The sequence below is a fragment of the Aphelocoma coerulescens genome, chromosome 1 (assembly GCF_041296385.1).
Source record: "Aphelocoma coerulescens isolate FSJ_1873_10779 chromosome 1, UR_Acoe_1.0, whole genome shotgun sequence".
Classification (NCBI taxonomy): Eukaryota; Metazoa; Chordata; class Aves; order Passeriformes; family Corvidae; genus Aphelocoma; species Aphelocoma coerulescens.
Window position 1 is genome coordinate 28653260 of NC_091013.1, and position 23714 is coordinate 28676973.

Genomic DNA, 23714 nt, shown 5'->3' on the forward strand with positions numbered 1-23714 from the left:
GGCAGCCTTCCTCACCTGCCCCTTTCCTGTCCTCTACATTTGTCAAGTGCCAGCAGTGCTTTCCTCTGCTGAGCTCCTCCGGAAGCCCCTGACAGCTGAAATCTCCTTCCTACGCTGATGTTGCTGTGATACAAAAATTGGTTATGTTTTGGGATTCTTAACATACATGGTACCACCAAAAATCCCCCTTTAATCCACTGTGTTTCACTAACAGATGCCCAGTCTGTGATATATTTTGATGCTCAGCCTAATGTGCATGTTCCAGTCTGAATTGGTGTAGAGGGAATTTTGCAGTAGGAAATTATGATGTCAGGGAATTGTATTGGATGCTGTCTGACACTAACTTCATTTTAAATAGCTTACTTTGTTGTTTTATTCCCTATTTTGAGCTAGGCTGAAAGCTTGACGCTAAGTGGAATGGACACAAAGGGGAGTATTCAGCAAAGATAACCTTTGGGTTATCGTGCCTGGGAGGGGTTGGGGCCGCTCGAGTTGGATGCTCTGTGCCTCAGCAATTACTGCTGAAGTCAAGTTCCTGCCTTGAGCCCGTTCCCTGGAGAATCCTTTCACAGGCTTTGTAGGTAGGCAAGCTCCTCTGCACTGAATTTAGCTTTTGTGAATATCTGTGTCCTTGACCCAACAAGAGCTGCAGGAGTGCCTTGTCAGGCTTGGAGGGCTGCACGCTGTAGGTATGGCAACGGCAGAGGAGGCAACAAGGCAGCACTTCAATTGACAGGAATCCTTTTTTTCTTTTCTCCCAAGAATAATTTGGTTTATTTGTTAATAGGAATGTGAATGGGCAGGCACATCTTCAGTGTACTGGCTTATATTATGTATTATATATGCCAAAGTAGATGATACAATGTAATTTTGCAATTGATTGTAGGACAGCAAATGAAAAAGCCCTTTAAAAAGGAACCTGTAGTAATACAGTTGGGATTAAACTTGCTGTTACAAAGTCTACTAAATAATGGCAACCTGTTTATTTTATCAAAAAAGCTTTATTTCTCTAACACTTTTTATATATAGTGTACTACTAAGTAATGATAGTTAAAAAAAGTCATGTTGCTTTCATCAGAGTCTGGCTGTTCCTTTGCTCTTGCTGTTTGACAAGAATAGAAGAAAAAGCGGGGTCGCTGTGGCTGAGGGAGGGTTCAGCCTCCCCCAGTGCAGCCCTACAGGCACAGCTATAGAAGGATAAATGGCATTAGTAATCATCGTAGTTGACGCCTGCTCCGTGCCTGAAGGAGTGTGGGTTTCGTGGGCCAATGGGAGAATCCTCATCGTAGTGGTGCTGGTAGTACCCACCATAGTACTCATTGCGAGCACGCCCCAAGTTTGTCCAGTAGGAGATGTCATCTTCAAATTTCTGCCAGAAAAAAAAAAGAGAACATTTGCTTTCCAGCCTGAAACTACAGTGATGAGATGGAACAGAAGTGGTGCAAGAGCCTCTTTCAGAAATTAAGATCCTTTGCACATTGTCATAAAGGAAATCTTTAGATCGAAGGGGTTTTATGACTTGTACTCACCTTCTCTATGGGATTATCAGGTCCCTGTGTGCAGGAATTGTCCTGCCCAGCCCCACCTGGGACCCAGCCCTACACCCCCTGCCCACTGCAAAGTGCTTAAACTGAGAGCGCCGTCACCTGAAACATGAACTAAGCACCTTTAACATTTATATTACCTTGTCAATGGTGGACTGCAGAATTATGTCAGTGTTTTACAATTAAAAATCTAAAGGTTCCATTCTCCCTTGCCCTGTGCCTTTAGTCACAATGTCCCTGACTGGGGTGCAACAGGCTTTTGCTTTCTGTCTATGATCTCTCACTCCCACCTTGCACGGGTGAAAACGAAGGTACAGTGCAGCCTTCTGGCTATGGAAATGCAATAAGCACTTCAGTTCTGCTCCCAACAGCAGAGGAAAAATAGTGTGCAAGGATATCAAATACTTGCCAAGCCAAAGCCTTTCCATCTGAATGACTCTTTGGAAATATTTTTGGCTGAGGTTTGGGGAAAAAAAAAAGTTTTGCAAAATACACAATGGATAAGTATGGACCAAGTCCTTTGCTGGAACAAACAGTTATTTCATTGTTAAAACTGTGTCTTAATACTCAAGAAAAGCTACTAAGTGGATTCATTGTATCCCACAACAGGCCTCATTTCAGTTTTTGAAATGCATACAGGAACTCAGAGGAGAATTCACTTTATCTGCATGGTTTGTCCTTGTTACTTTTGGTATTTGCCCCCAGTCTTCAGTTTCTGATGTATAAAACCACTTTTCCTATTTTTCCTATTCCTATTAGTGAAGGGGGATATAGCCATGCTGTTAAGAAGTGACTTTTATCCACATAATATCCAGGAGAATTTAGAAAAAAGTACTCTTCATTATTTTCAACTCAAGCAAAGGATTATTTTTCTAATTGTTGCAGCTTTGAAAATGAATGCATTCATCTTCCAAGCAATCCACATAGCATAAAGCTCTAAAATGTATTCCAGCTTGCCTGTGCCAATGCAATCTCATTAAACATATTCATGCAGCTGATAGAAGCCAAGAATTCAACATCTATAACTATTTTTACCTCTTATTAAAAGCAGAAATGATTCTGCATGTGGGACTGCAACCAAATGCACTTTATTTGCCCTATTCCAGCATCTATTTAGTAGAGCTTTGTGCAGTTTGATTCCACTCCAGTGTTTTTACAAATAACCTGTTTTTAAAAAATGTATCCTTCTCATTTGAAGGGAGGTTGGCTGAACATTATCCAGTGGTTTTCCTTTCACATGTAGAGTGGGGCACAGCTGCCAATGTTCATGATGGTCAGGAGCTGCCCACGCTGTGGAGGCACAAGCGTGCGTTGGGTGCGTAATGTCAGTGCCATTTCACTGAGGAGTGCCAATCACAGCCAGCTTGGTTTGGATTTCTCAGCATGCTTAGAAGCTGATTAGGTTGAGGCTGACAAATTACTTTCCTGAAATGCGAGTGATTGCTTTGAGTCTGGCCACCTATTTCACAAAGCAAACTATGTTCATGTGTCCAGCTGCAATTTATTAAGCTTAAGTTTGATAGCAGGCAGGAACTCCATACAAGATCTTAGTGTAATAATGCAAGGATCTCTAACAAGTAACAGAGCTTATATTTCTGTGTGACATTTGCCACTTTAAAAGAAGAAATCTGGGCAGGGACACCTTCTACTAGACCAGGTTGCTCAAAGCCCCATCCAACTTGGCCTTCAACACTTGGAGGACTGGGGCATCAACCACGTCCCTGGGCATCCTGGTCTTGTGCCTCACAGTAAAGAATTTCTTCCTAACATCTAATCTAAATCTCTTCTTTTTTCATTTAAACCCAATCCCCTTTGTTCTATCCCTGTCTGTTCTCCCTCTTTTTTATAAGCCACCTTCTCTCCGTGCTGCTCTCCATTTCTTACCTGCTCATCGAAGCCCAGGTACAGGAACTGCTGGTACCACTGCTGCACGTCGGGCTGGCTTCTGTCCCACAGCTGGCGCCTCTGGCGTCTCAGGCTGCTCAGGAACTCCTTGGCTGCTTTTGCTGACACCTCAGGCTTCACAGCAGCAGGGGCTGAAATTAATTCCCCCCACAAAAGGCATGCCAGGAAATTTTTGGTCAGCCTGAAGCATACTGCTTAGAGCAAGTAAGAAAATGATTCTCACATCATGCCATTACCTTTGTGCTTGCCAGTGCAGTGCCTGTAGCAGAGCAACAGTAATAAACCCAGGAATCACCAGTGTAATAGGATTTCTCAGCTACCCTCATTCTCCTGGACTCTTGAAAAGCATTTCTGAGCACAAGTACAGCAGCGTACTGAAGAATTCAAATAAAAACACCCAGACTCAATGAGGATGTACATAATGTGTTTTGCTTTCAGGAGAGAACAGGAGACTGGCCCTAAGTGCTAGAGTTGCAGTAATTGGGATAAAGATAAGAAGATAAAAAGACTGAGGAAGCTGGAGAAACACTGCTAACAGAGTGAAGGCAGAAACCCATAAAAAGATGGATTTTTGAATCTGATGTGTAAAAAAGTAGCATTTAAATGAGTGCTACTAAATGCCCTGTATGCCTGAAAATAAAAGCCCATCAGGTTTTCATAGCACCCTGCGTGGGGGACGCATGGAAATGCCCTCACCCTGCCAGACACAGACATGCCATCTGGCTTGCTCCATGCCTAAGAGCAGCTTGCCGTGGCTGCTGGACAAATCGATGCACCTCCCAAAGGCATGGATGTGAGGACTACACAGGATGAGAAGAAATGGCCTCAATTTGTGCCAGGGAAGGTTTAGATTGGATGTTAGGAAAAATTCCTTCACTTAAAGAGTGGTCAAGCTTTCGAATGAGCTGCCTAGGGAAGTGGTGGGAATTGCCATCCCTGCTAGTGTTCTAAAAACATGTAGATGTGGCACTTAGGGACATGGTTTAGTGGTGAGCATGACTGTGCTGGGTAAATGGTTGAACTTAAGCTTAGAGATCTTTTCCAATCTAACAATTCTATGATTCTGTGACTGGCCAGCCTCTGGCCACACACGGAAATGATAAAACATGGCTGTGGTCTGGCTGTGAAACCAGAAGTGTGTAGGAGTAGGAGGAGACTTGGCTTCAGATGGTTCATTACAATGAGGGAGAAATCAGGAACATGAGTGTGCATGGAATTTTGGAGGATGTGAGGGAAGAGGCTGGGGTAGACAGAGACGTCAAGTGGAGATGTGAAAACCACTGAAGTAGGAGCTGGGCAGACTCACAGAGGAAGGAAAAGGACTACAGAGAGAAGGAGATTCTGGAGATAAAAGTGATAGATGAGTGTTGCAGTAAGTGGGAAATAGTAGGCTGTCCTGCAATGAGGAGCTGGAAACTGATAACTCACCATGAGCTTGAACTGGGTGTTACTACTGAGAAGAGGGATAGCTGAGCAAATGCCCCATGAATGAGCCCTTGCACAAGGGACACTGCCAGCAAGGGAAGCAGTGCTGTGCACTTGGCCTGCTCGCTTTAGAAACCAACCAGAGAAGGGGAGCAAGGCTAGAATTAAAGGGGCTGCATGTTCCCTCCATCATCAATTTTGCAGATTTTCCTGGTCTAAGCCAGGTTGTCTTTCCCAGGAAGTCCCTCTCCTCAGGGGACCTGAACAAACAAGTGGCCACTGCTGTGGTGCAGGAAGGTCGCTCCTATCTGCACACAAGCACTGCAGAATGGTGATGGCAAGGAACCCACACACAAGGAAAAGAGAGGTGGGTGGGATTTATATTTTAGTGCTGGTAAGAGGTGTGGAGTGATGCCAGAAAAAAAAACTCAGTAAGAAATTAGAAAGCCTTGCAGAAAGTAGGAGTCCCCTCTGTGGGGGTGTAAATTCTTTGCTTCAGCCATAGAGCAGGCTGAGGGGAGCTGGCCAAAACTTCTGGGATGTTTCATCTGCCATGGTGCAGCTTGTTCCCAGCTGGCTTAGTTTCCACCACCTTCCCTCAACCAGTGAGCCATTCCATGCTTCTGACTGCTGGGCCCTTGGCCATCATCTCTCCCGTAAGAGAGCAGTCTTCCAAAAAGGAAGCACACATAGGGCCAAGATAAAAAGAGCAAGTCAAGGCATCATAGGCAATCCAGGTTTGCACATTTTCTTCTCTGTGCCTGAGCCAGCAGTATTTCCATGCATTATAATTCCTTGGAAAAGTTTGTGACTTCCCAGAATAAACCAGATAAATGCCACGTCTGCCATGCGTACACTGGAAAAGGTTTGTGCTGCACGCTGTGCAGTGCTAAAGGCAGGCATGCTGCCTGAGGCTGGGAACCCCTGATTTCAGAGGGAGCTGTGAGAAGCAGAGCCTCCAGCCCAACATCCCAAACGGGCACGCAGGCACAGGTTCTGCCTGAGCAGGAGGTTTTTGTGTGGCCCGTGGTGAGAGTGGCCCTGTGCTTGCAGCTTCCTGCTCTGTCTGCAGTCTAGGAGCTGGAGGTACAGGGACAGCTCATCAGTAGCTTCGGCTGACAGCAACCAAGTCAGAGGAAAACAAAGGAAAGCACTTTGCTGTCTCTTTACTTACCTTCTCGTTTCTGAAGCATCAGTTTAAGCTTATTGCCCCTTGAAACATCTAGACAAATAAAACACATACATTTACTAAGGAGGAAATAACAACAAAAGATTATTTCTCAAAAACTGCCAAAAGTATTTTTGTTATAGCGTCAGCTCAACAGGCAAAGCAGACAAGTTTCTCCCAGGACAAACTTGCTCTCTTTGCTCCCCTTTCCAGAGCTGAGCACAATATACACTGCAGGGAAGCTTCTGACACTCCAGCATCCTCTTCCCAGCTCTCTTGGCAAGAGAAACCCAATTATGGCCTTCTCCGCCAAGTAAATTATTATATTTTCCATCAGAAGACTGCAGCTGGTGCCAGTACCAGCACCCAGAGCAACATGATAATGCTGGAAGTCCCTGGTCACTGGGTGAGGGCTGTGCTAACAATCAGACTGCCCCAAAATTGTGCCTGGCATCCTGCCCCAAAGCGCATCGAAGCAGTCATCCTGCTGATCCCCAGACGGGCAGCGCGACAGGAGACCTACAAGCGCTCGGCTGTTCCGAAATGCTTCAGTCACTGCCAAACAAGCGCCTTTTTAAAAAGATGCCCAACTTGCACAAGATTTGCAGCGTCCGAAGGCTCTCACCCACGCGGGAGGCCGGGGGAAGGCTTTTTGCCGCTCTCCAGGACGTGCCGGGTGATGCTTTCCCTGTGTCCCGCATCCCGCACGCCGCGCTCACTCACCGGGGGCCGCGCAGAGCAGCGGCAGGAGGAGGAGGAGGAGGAGGGAGGCCCCGGGCAGGGCCCCGCGGGGACACGGCGGCGGCATCGCGGCAGGGGCGGCCAGGAGAGGAGTCCCACCTGTGCGGGAGGAGACGGAGAGGACGGAGGTGGAGGGAGGGACGGAGGAGCGGGAGCGGAGGGAAGGGCCCGTCCCGACGGGCGGGGAGGGGCGGGGAGGCGGCGGGCCGGGGGGGTGAGGGCAGCGCTCCCCGCAGCGGCAGCCAGCCCGGGATCCCGTGGGACTGCGCACCCTGCGCTCGGAGCGGGGCGAGATTCCTGCGGGCAGGACCAGGCACCCACCCGGGTGCTCGGCTGCTTCCCAGAAGCACTTTTTTTTTTTTTTGGAGTTACACATAATCAATCCAGTGAGACTGGTAAAGACCTTCCAGCAGTTCATGGAGGCTTTTCTGACAGGGGAGTTAAAAAAATTTTAAATGGCTGTGGCATGTCACTGCACATCGTTCTCAATATAAACCCCGTTTGTCGGATCCTTGGAACAGCACATGGAAATTAAGAGATTGCCTTGATGGAAAAACTAAACAGAATCAACCAAAGCTGACTTAGTTCAGGGTTTTCTCTGTCCCCCTTTCTCCCACCATCCAAACCCCCAGAAAATCTCAATGCATTTTAGCTGATTAGCTTTAAAAAATAATTTGGAAAATTTTTTTCTGCATATGGACAGTTTTAGTTTATTGTAAGAACTCAGGGACCAAAAGTTAAACTCACAATCTAAGAGGCCTTGCTTGGCAGTTTCATAACTCTAATGGTGCCTAAACATACTCCTGCCTTTTCCTGATTCAGACTTAAACCTTCCCTCCATGAATTGATCTTCTATCAGTTCCTTCCCCTGCAGATGCCAGAAACACCCCAGATGAATTCCTAATGAATTCCTTACCCATCCTTAGACACAAACCTCTCTCTTCCCTTGCAGCAGAGACCCACAGCACTCAGGAGACCATAATGAGCATCTCACCTTCTGCTGAACCTGTGCCAGCCTAGAGCAAGGGAGAGCTGAGTTTCCTCTGTAAACTACTTGTGAGAAATCTGGCAAGTGCTAGGGCCTTGGCTCCCTGATAGAAGGATCGGTTCCAGATCAGTTGCAGATGAATACACACACACAGAGTGCACAGTCTATATATTGCAACTGTATATAAATACATATACTGAATATGGATGTGTGTACATATACGTAGCCACCAGGGCATGGTGAGGGAGCCATACAGGTACAGCTGATTGTGGGGGTGGGACCAGGCCCCATGGCTGGCTTTTTACACTCACTGTAAAATGCAGAAGGATCACCAGCATGGGCTGGTCCCTCAGCAGTGCCCCGGCCCCAGCCTGAATGCTGCTCCAGGAAATCGCTCCTGTTTGCCCCACACATCTTTCCTCTTCTGAAACAAATTACTTGGATCTGTGCTCAAAGTTTTTCCCTTGCTGTCCTTCATCCCCCAGCACCCTTGAGCTAAAGCTGAGGCAACTCTGCTCATCCTTTTTATAAGGACTTTTTACAAGGACATGTAATGACAGGACAAGGAATAATGTCTTCAAACTGAAAGAGGATAGGTTTAGATTACATATTAGGAAGAAATTCTTTGCTGTGAGGGTGGTGAGACCCTGGAACTGCTTGCCCAGAGAAGTTGTGGCTGCCCCATCCCTGCAAGTGTTCAAGGCTAGGTTGGATGCGGTTCTCTGAGCAACCTGGTCTTTGGAAATGTGCCCCTGCTGATGGTGGGGAGGGATTGGAATGAGATCATCTTTAATGTCTCTTCCAACCCAAACCATTTTATGATTCTGTTATCCCAACCCAAGTGGCAGCAACAACAGCTTCAACCAAAGTGCCTCTGGCTCTCTGCACGAGCCACATCTTCCCACAGAGGCAGAGCGGGAGGGAGCAGCACCTTCCCGATCCCTGTAATGGAAGAACTTCCATAGGAGGCTGAGGTCCCAGCTCAACTCCCATGCAAATGTGAACCAGAACTAGTTTGTCTTTTCTGTCACTGTTTTTGAGTGGTTTTTCCCTGTAGCCCCATGCTTCAAGTGTCAGCAGACAACACCATGTGTTGGAGCAAATGCCCCTTGTCCTGAATCAATGCACTCTTTCATCAGCTTAACGCTGACAGCCTGTTTGCTAAAACCACCAGAGCTTTTGGGATAGTTACTTGCAGAGTATAGCTAGAAGGGACAGAAGTGAAGAACACATATGCAAGGCTACATGGAAAAGCTATGATGGAGTTAATTTATAAAACTAGGGGAATTAGTCATGAATATTCATGGTTTACTGCTCTACTGGTAATGGCAAAGGGTGTTGTGTTCAGCTGGTTGGTTTGTAACAAGCCTTGTGTGGGAGCTGGGGCTCAGTAGAACTTCAGGTGCTTTGTGGCTCTGGTCCAGGGAAATACAAAGCACAGAACCTCCTCTGGATACCAAGTACATCATAATGACTCAAGAAACTGCTGGGATAAAATGCAATCTTGTGAAACCCAGAGAATGGATTGACTCAAGTACAAGGTTATTGTAGAAATTCATTGCTCTAGTGATGGAAGAAGTGATTGACAGATGACTGTAATGCTCAGGTTTAAACTGAGTGGAGTGTCTTTGAGAAGAGGTCACTTTCTCAGCTCAGGGGACACAAGTTTTTGACATAAAGTAAAGAAAAATATAACAGCACTTCTTTTCAAAGGCAAGGGTGAAAGGTGAATGGTGTTTTCCCAGTAGCAATCTCTTTATTTTCAGGTTGTTTTAAGGACTAAGGCAGCGTTGCCCTGGTATTGTGGTAAGATATATTTTTCTGCTGAGCTGGCAACTACTGCATTGTTATTCCAAGTATTTACCCCCAAGTGAATATCCAAGCTTATTGACATGCCTGCAGTACCCCTTTCTATTATTTGCCACGAAAACCACAGTTGCTGTGTGTACAGCTTGGAAACTGCAGTGTTTTCCTGGGATGTCTCCATCAGCAGTGACATTGCTCTCTTTAAAACCTCCCTTTCTTCAGCATGAAGGAGTTTAAGGCTTGTCTTAGGGCTTGATTTGCCTCCACTGGCACACCAGTGCTGGAAGCTCTCTGCTGGCATGGTTGGGCAGCATTCCCAAGGGCGTTAGGTAAGCAAGTCTGCACTAATGATGTCATTCGGTTAAATGTCTTTCATCACCACTGGTGACAGTAGTAGACCCTTGATGTCAAATTTTATTGAAAGATGTTAATTAATGCTGTCAGCAGGACTGTTCCCCAGACAGCTCTGGAATGAGGAGCAGTGAGCAGGGCCCCTTTCACACATGGTGTAAACTCCATCAAGCCCTCAGCACAACAAAGATCACGAATTGGAGGGATGCCTGCGGCAGGACAGCAGGATGGAGCTGGCAGGATCATTACTTTCATGGCAGGGGGTTCGACTGAGGACTACGGTCTTGCAAGCCTGAGGCAAAAATTTGGGAGCAATCCAGTGGAAACCACTCTGAACCTGACTTTGAGAAACTACAGTCAGGAGCAACGCAAGGAGCTCACTGAAGAAATTCTGATAGCTGAGTCTGCTACTGGCCAGCTTTGTCTTTGGAGCCTGCAGGACTTACTGTGTTCTTTTGGGGTAAGCAAAGAAGGCCCTAGATTTTTAAACAGCTCTTCAACTTGCAGCAGGTTTGCTGACTACTCAGGCAACCCCATTTCATCTGTGTGATCTCTGAGTTTATGCACATTGGTTTAAAGCCCAGCAGTTTAAACTTAAGCTACCTGAAATGGTGTGGGCATGTGTGGCTCTTTAACTGATCTGATTTAAATGGGGGGGCGGGGAGGGGGCCAATCTCTGGCTCAAAGCATTCTGAATTTTTAAGTGTTTTACCATTACTATTACTATTATTATTATTATTATACTACATTTTGCCTAAAATTAAGTACAAAGAAATCCCTGAATAGCAGAGATTCCTCTGCTTTTGCCTCTCATCACAGCAGCTGTTGAGAGAACTGTGGTTTATTCATTAAAATGTAAGAGAGAGTGTCAGTAATGGCTATTCAAGGGTATTCAGTAATTCCAAGCCCAAGAAAAAAAATGCATTAAAAAGATTGATCTTGGTTTCTTTCCCTCTTTCTTTATTAGACTTCATGATTTTAAATGTTTCAACACAATAATGTTATTGAATACAGTGTAGATTAAATGCTTATATAATCACAGGACTACCAAAGCTGGATTTCCAAGAAAACCCCACCACCAAATATAATGAGACTTAAGATAAAATAACGAGGCTCGATATCAGCATAACTTAGTAGGCAAGTAGATGAGTTGGAAATTGGCCAGGGAGTGCAGGAGATGACACTTCATCTTTTGCAAGGAAGCGCCATGCAGATTTTAACAATCCACTAAAATCATCCCTTTGATCAAGAACACGGCAGCATTTAACAGTGTTCCTAACACCCAGAAAATGATTACTTTCTGCTAATAAGGTTTTTACAAATCTCCCAGCCATATTGTCCTGGTCACTTGCCTTAGGGTAGAGGCACTTGGCACTCCAAATCATTTTCTTCATGCTATTCCAAGAAAAGTGCAGGAGTCCTGTTTTCTTTCCAAACAGAAGGAAGAATATTTAAATCATCAGTCAGTTCTTTCCAAAATATTTTGAGTTTCATCTCTGCCCCAGAGATGTACTGACAGTGACAGGACCAGCCCAAAGTCCCAGGGCAAACACCTTTTCTTTAGGAAAAGTTTATTTGTTGTCAGCTGTGAGTCTCATTGTCCTTGGCACATGGTTTGGGACACATTTCAGCCATTGCACCTCAACTGGTTGCACTGTTTCTTTGGTCCATTTTAGTAATGAATATTAGAGCTCAAAACAGCTTAAAATAAAGTTGTTGGGATTTTTTTCTCCTGCTTGGCTACTGCTGATATTTTTCTCAGCTTCTGTCAGAGCCTGCCAGATAAGAAATGGTGTCTGTTGGTCTGTCCATCCTCCTTCCTTCACTGACTGACAGCACTTTGCTGCCCTCACTGCAGAATTAACCTTATTCCTCTGGTGATAAGCTCAGTGAGAAGCAGATTAGTTCAGCAACATTATCAGATCATGGATGCTTCCTTTCCACAGAGGGATAAAAACATTCTCTCTCTAAGAAATCCTTCTCCTTTTTCTCTTTCACTGCCTGCAGCATACTTTTAGGATAAACCTGGTAGCATACAGCAAGTCTGCGTGTCAGATTTAACAGGAAGGGAGATGGAAAGGGACTCTAGTACATTAATACCTGTCTTTTTGACATGGCCTGATTTCATTCAAATCATTCTTTCCTTTACTGCTGTCATTTGGGGTACCTATTTTTCATGCTTCAAAACATTTTTTTCTGAACTCTCATTTTTGAGATTTTTTTTTTACTTGTGTTCATTGCCTTATTTTATTATTCACATCCAGGATGCACACACACTTTCTTAAAAAAAACCCTGAACAAACAAACAAAAAGACAGACCCACCCAACAAACAAGCTGCACCTACTCAAAGATTAGGAAATGCAAAGTCTCAAAAATCTTAAATGTAACAATTTGGTGTTAGCATCCCTTTTCCTATACATCATTGCTGTCCTAATGGTTTGTACATGTTTCTCTTCTTTCCCCAAAACTCTGGGCTTTCTCAGGGTGTGGGTGTTATTCATATAATAAAAAAAGCTGTCTGACCTTGTACTACATCATGTCACCTGTGCCACTGTTCCCAGTGATCCAGCCCTTCCCTGAAGAGTGTCCAACACTAATGCCAGAAGCTCCGTTCTGGTTGCCATGTCTTCCTGGGCCCTCAACCAAATCCTCATTATGACAGCATTACTTCCTTCCTCAGGCTTCACCAGGAAGCTGGTTTGATGAAGCTCACTGCTTGGTAAGCACTGTCCCCAGAGCAGATGGCTGCAGAAAGAGACGCAATCTGACTTGCACAGAACCCATCCCACCTGATTTCTTCCTTCTCCTGTCATGCATTTTGAGGCTTTGGCAGTGCCTAAAACTGGTCCCTGCAGGACAAATCAGTATCTTCATGACCCCTTAGTGATGACACTGGTTAAATATGGGCATGTTCCAGAGTGGATTTCAGCCTGTGCAGGAAAGTTTACTAGCAGAACAGGTTTGCCTTCTGAGGAGCAAAGAGCCTGACAGAGTGACAGGTTAATTTGTGATAGGTCTGCCCGAGTTTTCCCTCCCTGTGCCTCAATCCCCACAGCACCAGGAGCCTGCAGCAATGCTCCGGCAAGCCCTGCGCATCTCCACTGCAACCTTGCCAGCATGGCCAGGAGCCTCAGAGACCTGCAGGGACACAGCATGTGCCTGCTGAGTATGTGCTGTAAAAATATGGGGGTTTAATTGAAATGGTAGAAAGTGGGTGCATTTTCATGGGGAAGGAAAAGGGGAACACTCCAGAGAGCTGCTGCCACTCTTGGCTCAGTGTGAAGCCCACGTTTCAAAGCAGAGGAGCTGGAACATCGCCTGGAGTATACAGGCATTTTCAGCATAAACAAAACAACCTGTTTTTCCCTGCCTGCGTTCTCAGGCAGGCAAGAATCACACGGGCTGCAGTTTTCAGCAGCACTGCCAGCCTGCCTGAGGCTGAAATATGAAATACAGCAGAGTCACCTGCAGCAGAGGGCAGGTGACTGCTCTCTCCTCAGGTCAAACATGAGCCCTTGGGAGCCTTAGTAACATGCAGTGCATCCCAGCTTGGAGCGTGATTCTCAGGTTATCAGAGCAGAAACCTCACTTGTCTTCCTGACTTTATCACATATGACCTTACACCTCTCTTGATCTGCTCTGTGGCCACTCTTGCTGGCTCTGCTTTACATTTGTGCGTCCCAGTTTCACCAATGGCCTGCCTGTGAGCAAGCCTGTGCCTCTGCTCATCTGATGTTGGATTACCTCTTTGATTTACTGTTCGGTTTGTTTCCACGAGAATGCACTCTCTGTGCTCTCTCTCTGCTGCTGCTGAGTAAGAGATCATGACATCTTTAATCTTCCCCCATGAAGCCTCACTGCACCCAGCTGTCCCTGGATGCCAGTGACTTCAAAGGGTGGGTGGCTGCAGGGTATGGAAATTCGAGGGGAGGTTTTTTTGCCTGTGGTGATCATTTAGGCACCCTCCCTGCAAGTATTCATGCACACATGCATTTTTAATCACAAGAGCCCCACGGAATCCCATTTATGTCAGGAAGATTAAATCCCTCTCCATGTCTGGATATCACAAAGCACTGTTGTACAAAAACATGGCTCCCCTGGAAAGGTGGGCATTTCGTCCCCATCTCTTTGCTCTCCTGGGCCTGTGTTTGGTGAGCAGCAGAAGGGAAGGCTGCTGGTCTCTGATCCCAAATCACAGCATGGAGCCTGGCCCAGCTCACATTAGCTCTCCTCATGCTAATAGGACTGCACAACTCCTGAACTAGTGCTGGCTCTTCATCAACCAAGCAGAAGAACCTGCCTGCACTTGTTAATGTAGACAGGCCTCCGGAGTTCCTGCTCACTCCTCAAGGCATCGGCATAACTGCTCTTTTGCCCTGGAACTCCTGCCATGAAGGGTGGCACAGAGGAGCTAAGATGCTGCCATCTATCTCCAGCATGCTGTTTCCCTTCCATCAAAAATGTCCTGGTAGGCAAGACAGCCACGGTCTGGGTCAGATCTCTCACTTTCTGGGCTGATATTAATTTTAATCAGATATCAGATATTAATTTTAATCTGAAAGTTAATCAGCTTCAGAAAGAGGATTTCTGAGGATGTCATTCTTCGAGTTGGAATGAGCAATTCAATCACTTATTTTACCAAAACCAACACAAAATTATTTCACCTCCTCTTCTCTCAAGACTTGACATTATAAATCTTTGTGTTTGACTCCTTTTTTATTTTAAAGAGGACCACAGTGATTTTTGCTTTAAAGAATGTTGTCCTGGTTTAATGCATTTTCACATCCTGCATGGCAGATCTGTAGTACTGTCCCTGAGTGAAGGACAGTGACTGCCTTTTTATTAGGTAATGTTACCACCTAATGGCTACAATGAAAAGATGCTTTCACCTGGTAATTATTTATTAAAATGGGCTGCAAGTCTAATAAATATTCCTGAACAGTATTTGGAACTGGGGAGGACCTGAGCTGGGTAATGCCCTGATGCCCTGATGCCACCAATGTCTTTCTTTCACGTGTGTGTCCAGGTTAGGGTTTAGCCTTACAGCAGTGAGTAAACACACAGACAAACCTTTGAGAACCTCTTGTACCTTGCAGAAATGGCACGAGCACAGTAATGACTCTATAATAGATTGGGAGAGGCCACACAGTGGTATTAGACTGTTTATTTTTACTCAAATTATAACTGGAATAGAAACATCTTCTTAAAGATGGTCACTTAAACTTTTAATTTTTATGTTGTTTAATGTTGATGCAGGGACAGCAATATAACTTTGATGTTATATTGTCCTTAGATCCAAAATCAGAAAGTCCATCCACTGGCCAATCACCACCTGGTCAACTAAACCATGCAGTGCCACATCCAGTTGTTTCTTGAACACCTCCAGGGATGGTGACTCCACCATCTCCACAGGCAGCCCATTCCAGTGTTTAACAACCCTTTCTGTGAAGTTCTTTCTGAATTTCAGTTGTTGATAATCACTTGTTAACCAGAGATGGGAAGATCACTACATCATAGAAAGATTTAGTAGGGAAAGACCTTTAAGATCATGGAGTCCAATTACAAACCTTCCACTGTCGAGTCCACCACTAAACCATGTCTCGAAGTGCCAAATCCATGCATCTTTTAAAAGCTTCCAGGGATGGTGACTCCAATGCATCCCTGGACAGCAGGGAGGAGATAGGAGCAGATAGGAAGCTTTCTGCTGTTTGGTTTTTTCAATGAAGAGAAATTGACAGATCAGCCATACTTTGAAATCAAACACTGTACCCATCATGGGAGCACATTCTGCAGAGATTGAGCCTGGTCGGCCACTGTGCAAATTTTAGGCACTTGGATAAGAAAAGTCCTGGTTTTGCTGATTTAAATCTAAGAGTCCTTGGGTTTAGAAAAACCAACACTTTACCCTTGATAATTTCATGTGAAATTTTTGTCATGGGGTTTGAGAAGGCCATGTTATGGGAAATTATTTTACACTTAGAAAAAAAGCACCAAATACAACCAAATCACTGAATCATTACAAAGCCACTAAATATGCCCATCGGAAAGCTTTTCCATAATACTAATCTTACATGAGTTATTAATTTTATTTTGCACTTTAAACAATCCATACTGAGATGTTTGGAGAGGAAGGAGAGAAATACACAAAAGAGAAGAGAAATACACAGCAGAAAGAAGACAGAAGTACACAGTGGAGAGAGGACTTTTTATCTTATAAGAAGGAGCACATGTTGTAAGGCATGTATTTTAATAAAGAAGCCAAAACCCTCAAATCTCCAGTGCTGTCACCGTTCCTATAGAGTTCCCATCAAACCTACAGTCTCAATATATGAAACAATCAATCAGTCTCCCTAGCCATGGAGAGATCCCACTGCCCAAGGCGTAGATTGATTTCCCTGCGAGCGCACAGGCAACTCCAGGCAAGGCTAAAAAAAGAAACAGATTAAAACAAAGGCTGACAGAATTCCTTCATTTTGGTTTCAACAAATTCCACCTCTTATTATTTCATCTGAGGTGTCTCTCTCCTATTCATCTGTAGTTTCCACTTAAACATCATATATTTTCTTTTAAAAATAAGCTCTCATTACAGACAACTAAACTCTTACGTGTAAATAAACAATACAAACTAGGAATATTAATCAAAGGTCTAAGTACATTTTCTGGATAGCAAATATGTTGGAAAATGTATCTTCCTATTTCCTTCCCAGACTATGTAGGCAGCTTCAGGAACAAATTAGCCAAAATAATCTGAGGCTGAGTTTATGACAAGAACAATTACAATTATGAAACAAATGCATTTTGCTTACTGATATTTAAATTCTGTGCATGGACAATGAATGTGCAGGTAGTGGAGCAGCCTCCCTTCTGAAGCTCTTTTAGCCTAATTGGATGTGTAATGAGCTCAGAGTCTAAGGGGAAATATCAGATGGATGTTAACAACACTGGAACAACTTCGAAAGAATTGCCTTGGACTACGTGGATCTTTCTAAATCAAGGAGAGTTTTTTCTCCTTGTCAAAAGACAGTCTCTGTCACAGGTACTCTTCTTGATCCTGAAACATAATTTTATACAGGGATGTCAGAGTACCTGAATTTTGCACATGGTCAGCCCAGAGTGATGTCTTCTAGCCTTAAAATCAATGAATCTCTCTTGGATGTAAAAGGAAGGAAAAGACAGGTGATAGTGTAGGGTTTGTACATTTACAAGTCACCTACAAAATGGATTTCTCTAAATTTATACAAAAATGCCTGCTGAAGCAAACTTTCCTCCAATCTAACCATTATTGTTTTCCCATCAATTGCTCAGCAGTGGCTTCAGGCAATACCTGAAACAGGATGGCAGCTGATGACAGCGCTACGAGGAACAGAGAGGCTGCAAGTAAGAGGCAGAGGAGACAAAAGCAGTGGCATAACATTAGAAAGACCAACAGGCAAGAGACCTGATTCTGCAAGGCCTTGACAAATTCCATTTGGTCCCCAAAGTTGAAGACTTGTGCTTGTGCCTCCTGCCAAGGATGAAAACTCATCCTCCTGCTGAGGATGAAATCTGTGTGGTGAGTGGTAAGAATGTTCTCTGTAAGCACAGCCTTCACAAAGCAAAGGAACACAGATGTGCCTTTTCCCATAGCTACACTGAGACCCAACCATCAGTTAGTGGCTGACATAGGGAAGGGCTGACATAAGGGCTTATCCTCCTATAGCTGAAAATACAGGTTTGATGCACGCTCTGTTAACTGTTCAATTCCAAAGGCTTCAGCATCTTTTCTCAGTAACCACACTTGGTAATCAATATTTTCAGAGGCCACTGACACAGCCTTAAAGGCATCCCATCTGTGTCTGTCGTTGGAAAGCTCCTCATCTCTGTATATCCACATTAGTATTCACAGGGAACGAAACCGTATTAAAAAAATACATTGAGTATGAGGCCTTTAAAAAATACCCTGGTGGATTTATTACAGAGTGTCAGTGTGTTGCAAGACCCAAAGAACATTCACGTGAGAAGCCCCAGAAAACAGCAGACCCCGCACTGTTTCTTACAGACAACACTTCTGTACATCATTAACTCTTCCCTATAGTAAATCAAGCCAAACACAGCATGCAAACATTTCTGCATTTCAGCCTGTGCTAAATAAATGCTTTTTCCTATTGTTTTTAATGACAGACGTTTCCCTTTGAATTTTCATGTGCTAGCACAGATCATTCTACTGTCAGCTTAAAACTCTGCATGTGTACATGAATGTATGTGAATGAACTGCAATGGTCAAATATGCAGAACCTCTGCTAGCCAATTTTTTTTTTAAAACATTATCTGTCCATCACTGTTCTTTGCATTTACTAAGGGGTGATGTTCTTCCACCCTACCAAAACTTCCCTAAACAAGATAGATTCTTAAAAATGTCCAAAGTAAGTCTTATTCATTAGAACTGTCCTCTTTATTAGGCACTTGTTTGACGCCAAGAATATAGCTTGTCTGAAACCAAGACCTTAGCAGGTCTTAGCAACAGTTCAGTTCAAAGAGTTTGGGAGCAGACCATGCCTGATTTAACCACATGCCTCCAAACAGCATACACAGAGCAGGCTGCCTTGCCCCAGGTCCTCTTGCCCAGCCTGCAGCACAGCATTTTCCTGCAGGGTTGTGGTGAATTGTCACTTCTGACCATTTTAATCAGTCCAGCCGTAGGGATGCTGCGGCTGGGTTGGGACGCACATGTCCTTGGAGCACTGCAGCTACAACTGCATCACTGAGTTTTTAATGTCTTCTGAAAACCTGGCTCAAGTCTGCAGGCTACCTGGGCTATTGAGCTGGTAAAAACCAGCCTGAGGAGGTGGGGCAACCAAGCCTTTACAAACATATTAATGGATGATCAGACTTGAAGATTAAAAGTACACTGTGGCTGCTGCCTTCAGTTTGCTTTCAGGAATAACAGTGAAGCTGAGCCACTCAATTGTCAAACTTGCTTTTGTTGCAAATACTCTCCCTTTATTCCCCAAACATGGCATTCTTAATTGTACCTATAAATTACTTCTTCAGTCCTCTTGTGTAGCAGCATGAAAAACAAGTTTTAACATGGAATGTGACAAATCTACAGAAGTACACAAACCATAAGACATCTGTGCTACAAACTGCACATTTCATCAAAGAAGTGATTTTTTTAGTTGTTTTCTCATTGGTCAGCTGCAACAAAGAAAGTAATAACAAACAAACAATAGATTTCCCAGAGACTCTGCTAATATGCCCTCTATGTCCACTCACTTCTAACACTTTCAGTTGTTTCCTCCGCTGCAGGGAGCACATTCACACCCCGGTGTGTACACATGCAGGCATGCACAGACAGACAAAGAGCATCCTTGCAGCAAGGAAAATGCCCTGCATAAGCCTACACATCACTGAAGGCTAAAACATTTCTTCATGACACCCACAGTTGTTGTCAGGGAAGGAGTAAGATGCCACAATAATTTTTTTGAAAGAACACTAACATGTTTTTGACATTCCTCCCCTTCCTCCAGCAGACAAATATTTTATCAGTTTACCTTTAATGTAATATGCTTCCTGTCTCCTTCCCAGGATGGGAATGCCTGGCCAGAAGAAATGACCTTTCCTGCCACAGAACAAGTTTCTCTTTATTTCAGCATGCCTTGCCTCCTGCAAGCAGGGCAAGAAGCGGCCAAGGCTGTGAGCGCGGGAGCCACGGGACTGCTGGGGATGCCGGGTGTGAAAGGCGAGTTTATTTCTCTTCCAAATCCCAGCCCCTTGGCTGTAGGCGTCTACCCAGCACTCCTTGGACCAAGTGTGGAGAGTCACATTTCTCCTTGATCAGGCCGGCTGCCTGGAGGAAGATGATTGCAAGCAGATGTACCCATGTTCTCATGTGAAAGGAATTTCAGCTTTTGTGTCGGCTGTACTGTACGATGAGCGCCCAGCTCCAGGGAGTATTTTAGTGCTCTTTAATTCCTTGCAGGTGCTGGGAACCAGTATGTGCTGGTGCAGCAGAGCTGAGACTCAGGAGGGACGGCACACCTGGGGTCAGCAGGAGGGTCAGAGGCCAAAGGCATGACCAGCAGGCTCACCTTACTTCAGGGAACAAGGCTGGGATTCATAAAGACCCATTTTCCTGGTAAACACCAGTTACACTCAAAACTTCACAAGGCTGCAGCAGCAAAACTGTGTTTTACCACAAGTGCAGTGGTTTTAACCTCTTCTTGTGGATGATCCAGGAGGAATAAACAAGATGGACATCAATAATATCAAATTAATTTATCTGAATATGTAACTAACAAGGAACAGACAATGAGTGTGGCATCTGTACATTAAAAAGCTCTTATTTTTAGTGGGACATCTCAGTAATGTTGCAAATGGCCCAAGGAAATTGCAATCAATTTAAACAAACATTTGATGAAGTTACAGCTGTATTTTGGAGGCACATTATGTATTTTTAGTGCCAGAATGGCTAAGACAGGACACATATCCAGACATTCAGTGGAAATGGACGTACCCTTTGGATCATACTTCAGGATGTCTGGCCACATTAGGGTGAATATTCATGCTTATGGGACATACCATCACATACAGTGGCAAAGCAGCTGTATGCAGTCCATAAGGGCCCAGACACTGCACATGGGGCTCACCTCCAGGCAGCCTGCCACATGTCTACATTCATGTTGGAGTACTGGGAGGAGAGGCTCTACTTACTGCCACCACTTGGAAATAACATGATCATGCAGACCTCAAAAGTACCACCACAGTGGCTTGCTGTTTACTCAGCAAAACCCAGTCCACCTGGCACAGATTTTTAAACCTAAACGAACAGTACCTGGAAGCCACTAAAAGCCTTTTCTTTTCTTTTCTTTGCTGACTCCACAGAAAACATCAGTGCTTACTCAAGGAGATGCCTTCTTAGAAAAATAAAATTTAGCTTCAGGGCTGATCTGTGAAGCTCCGATGCGGGGAATGCATTTTTAACAGGAAAGGTGGGTTAAGCAAACTCTGCCCTGCTTTTCCCCACATTGCTGTGTTTGCCCACACAGCTCTTCATAGAGCCATGCAGTGGTCCGGATCAGGGAAGGAGCTTTGGCAGCAAATACCCCAAGGGAAAAGGTAGAAACAACCTTCCCATCATTTCACTCGATCCCCTGATTCGCCCTCTCACTGACAGCACAGGGGTCAGGAAAACACCATGCAGTGTTGAGAGCCAAGTCAGATGAGACTGAGACACACTGTGATGTCTCACCACCAAGAACAGCCTCTGTCCTCCCTTCATCCCTTCCAGGAGCTATTCTCACCACCTATACCACCTTGACTCCAGCACCATGTGTCTTCACCCGCACAGTTTAACCCACTAGATCATCAGAAAAATAAGCTGGAAGAAGAATAATCCAGCAAAAACTAACCGAGCAGTAATGGAAGATTCACCCCTGCTTTAGCTGCACAGTGGCAGCAGCAAGACGCTTTGTGGTAAGGGCTGTACCACCACACAGGGAGGCTCACTTGCTGTAGGTATTCCTTAAGAAGCTCTCATAACATTTCAGCCTATTTTCCTGGACAATGAAGAAGCCTCTGCAGAGACACCTGCTCAAAAGCCATGCAGAAGATAAGCCCCTCCAGTATTTTGTCCTGCCAGGGCTTTAAAATCCCTGGCCCTCTGTCTGGCCCAAAAGTCTTGTCTTTTGTGAGTAATTTCCCTGAAGTAGATGAAGGGCTGCCAACCAGAGTAGTTTGGGAGAGGAATCCAGTCCTTAGGACACTTTTGGGCTGGGAGATGGGGACACAAATCTGCCACTAGTATTATTTTTACAGCAACGGGAACAAAAAGGGACTCCAGTGGCTTGGTTGCTTTTTATCACCTTGCTGACTCCAACTTTTGCAGCCAGAAGATAGTGCATGCCCTTGCTTGTTCCCAGGCACTCATCCTCATGCAGGTTTCTGTCTGCACACACCTTGCTGGCTATTTAGAGACCGAAGCATGTGCCAAGGAGCTGCTTCATGGACCTCTGGCAGTACGCAGGGGACACGTGCCTGCATGGCCCCACAGATGGGGCTTCATGCGACTCCCTGTACTGTACACACCCAGCTCGTAGCACCCTGACCCTCATTGTCCAGTGCCACAGAGCAGGGGATGCTGAGGGCACCCAGCCCTTTGCCACAGGCCCTCATGGAGGTGTAGTTGATGTTACACTTGTGGCTGAAGGCAACTCATGGGGAAGCTTTGCTGCTCCCTCTTCCCATGATCCATGACTGTCCTCCAGCCAGAAGAGCCTGATGATGCCCCAGTGTGCCACTGCCAGGGGTGAAGTGAGATGGAAGCTACACCAGAAAGGCACCTCAGTGAAGCTCATGAGCAAGAGCAACCCTGCCACATGGCCTAATCCAGGCTCCTTCTGCAGGCTGCGTTTCCCAGCCGGAATATTCAGCATGTGGCTGATACAACAAATCACCTATCAGACAGAAGTCTAGTTCCCTGTCTGTCTGGGTAAAACACTGATAGGTAGCAACTCTGGGAGAAACCTTCCATAATACAGAAACCTAAATTTCAGCTAAGCAAAAACTTTGCATAAAAGGATTTCTGATGTTGTTCACAGCCACCTTTCTTATAGCCTATTACTCTAAGTCTGCAGTTTTTTGCAATCAAAACTTTCCTGCATAAGCCCAGTGGCCAGAAGAACAGCTCTGAAGCAATACCCCAATTCAGAAGAACAAATCTTTATAAGCTAGAACCAATCACTCAGATAATGTTTTTCAAAAAATAAAAAATAAGGATTAGGAAAAGAGTCATGAGACAAATCAAGTAAGACTGTGTGAGAATTTTGCCCCGGTACATAGCCTTGTGTTATTAAACCAGTAACTGGAGCAGAAAGCTCCTTCTAGACAGATGCAAAGGGGGAAAAAAGGGGGTGTTGACGAGTCATTAGTCTGAATTACTGGAAAGTGGGCAGCAAACTGACAGGTAGCTTCCAGCAAATTTCTGTGTAAAGGTTTAGTAGAACTTTCCCAACCAAAGCTTTGAGATGATTTTCACTCCTGATCATTAAGAAAGGCTTAGACATTACCCTGAGGAAGCATCGATATTTAGAAATCTGGTAATGCACATGTGATGGGGAAATGTCAGCAGACGGTGGCTACTTTTAGCACTGTGGGAGATGGACAGAAGGGAATTCTGTTCATGAAGATATTTTATTTCAGATTGCTTGACCCATATTATTTAAATAGCACATCAGCCTAAATCAGAAAGAAAGACAGTTTCCTTTTTTACACTTGCGATTTTGCTTTGTGTTGTCTATAATTGCTGTAAACAGATCCTGCAGTTACTGAGCTATATAGTAACTAAATCATCTATTCTGGGGAAATTCTTCCTGTTCTCCTGCTGACTTTGCCTCTTTTTGGCTGCCCCCCTGCCTCCTCACATTCCAGTCATGGCTCTGTTTATACTCCAGTATTTTTCACAGTACCAGTAGCTCAGACTGGAGCATACTTGCACCTCTCTCCCTTATGTTAATGGACCTTGCTAGGAATGGTCCTTCTGTGAGGACATGGGTGAGCTCTCAGAGCTCAGCAGCATTTTGTTGAAGGCATCAACACACAGGTACCCTGCTGCCAGCTTTATTGAATAAATAACTACAATATCATTTATTGGAGAGGGGTGGTGGAGTGGTGAGAAACCACAGCATCTCTTCCACCATCACCCTGTCCCAGTTAAATGAGTGAATTCCATCAAAATCCTCCTCCCCTTCAGACTTCAATGCTTGTCTAAAGCAGATGGCCCCATAAATAATACATCCTAGGAAACCTGAT

At 44.8% G+C, this 23714-nt stretch overlaps 1 protein-coding gene across 2 annotated transcripts in view; it reads right to left on the reverse strand.

Moving 5' to 3' along the window:
* Positions 1 to 792: 792 nt before the first annotated feature.
* Positions 793 to 23714, reverse strand: part of ECRG4 (ECRG4 augurin precursor) — a 69903-nt gene continuing 46981 nt past the window's right edge. The window contains exons 2-5 of one of the 2 annotated variants that reach the window (XM_069029016.1): positions 6766 to 6882; positions 6049 to 6096; positions 3429 to 3580; positions 793 to 1369 (exon numbers count right to left, since the gene is read on the reverse strand). In XM_069029016.1, the coding sequence (XP_068885117.1) occupies positions 1208 to 1369; positions 3429 to 3580; positions 6049 to 6096; positions 6766 to 6850 (447 nt within the window). In that variant the 5' untranslated portion in view covers positions 6851 to 6882 and the 3' untranslated portion in view covers positions 793 to 1207. Of the gene's footprint in view, positions 1370 to 3428; positions 3581 to 6048; positions 6097 to 6765; positions 6896 to 23714 lie in introns of those variants that run through there. The other variant, XM_069029010.1, reaches the window with a different exon arrangement.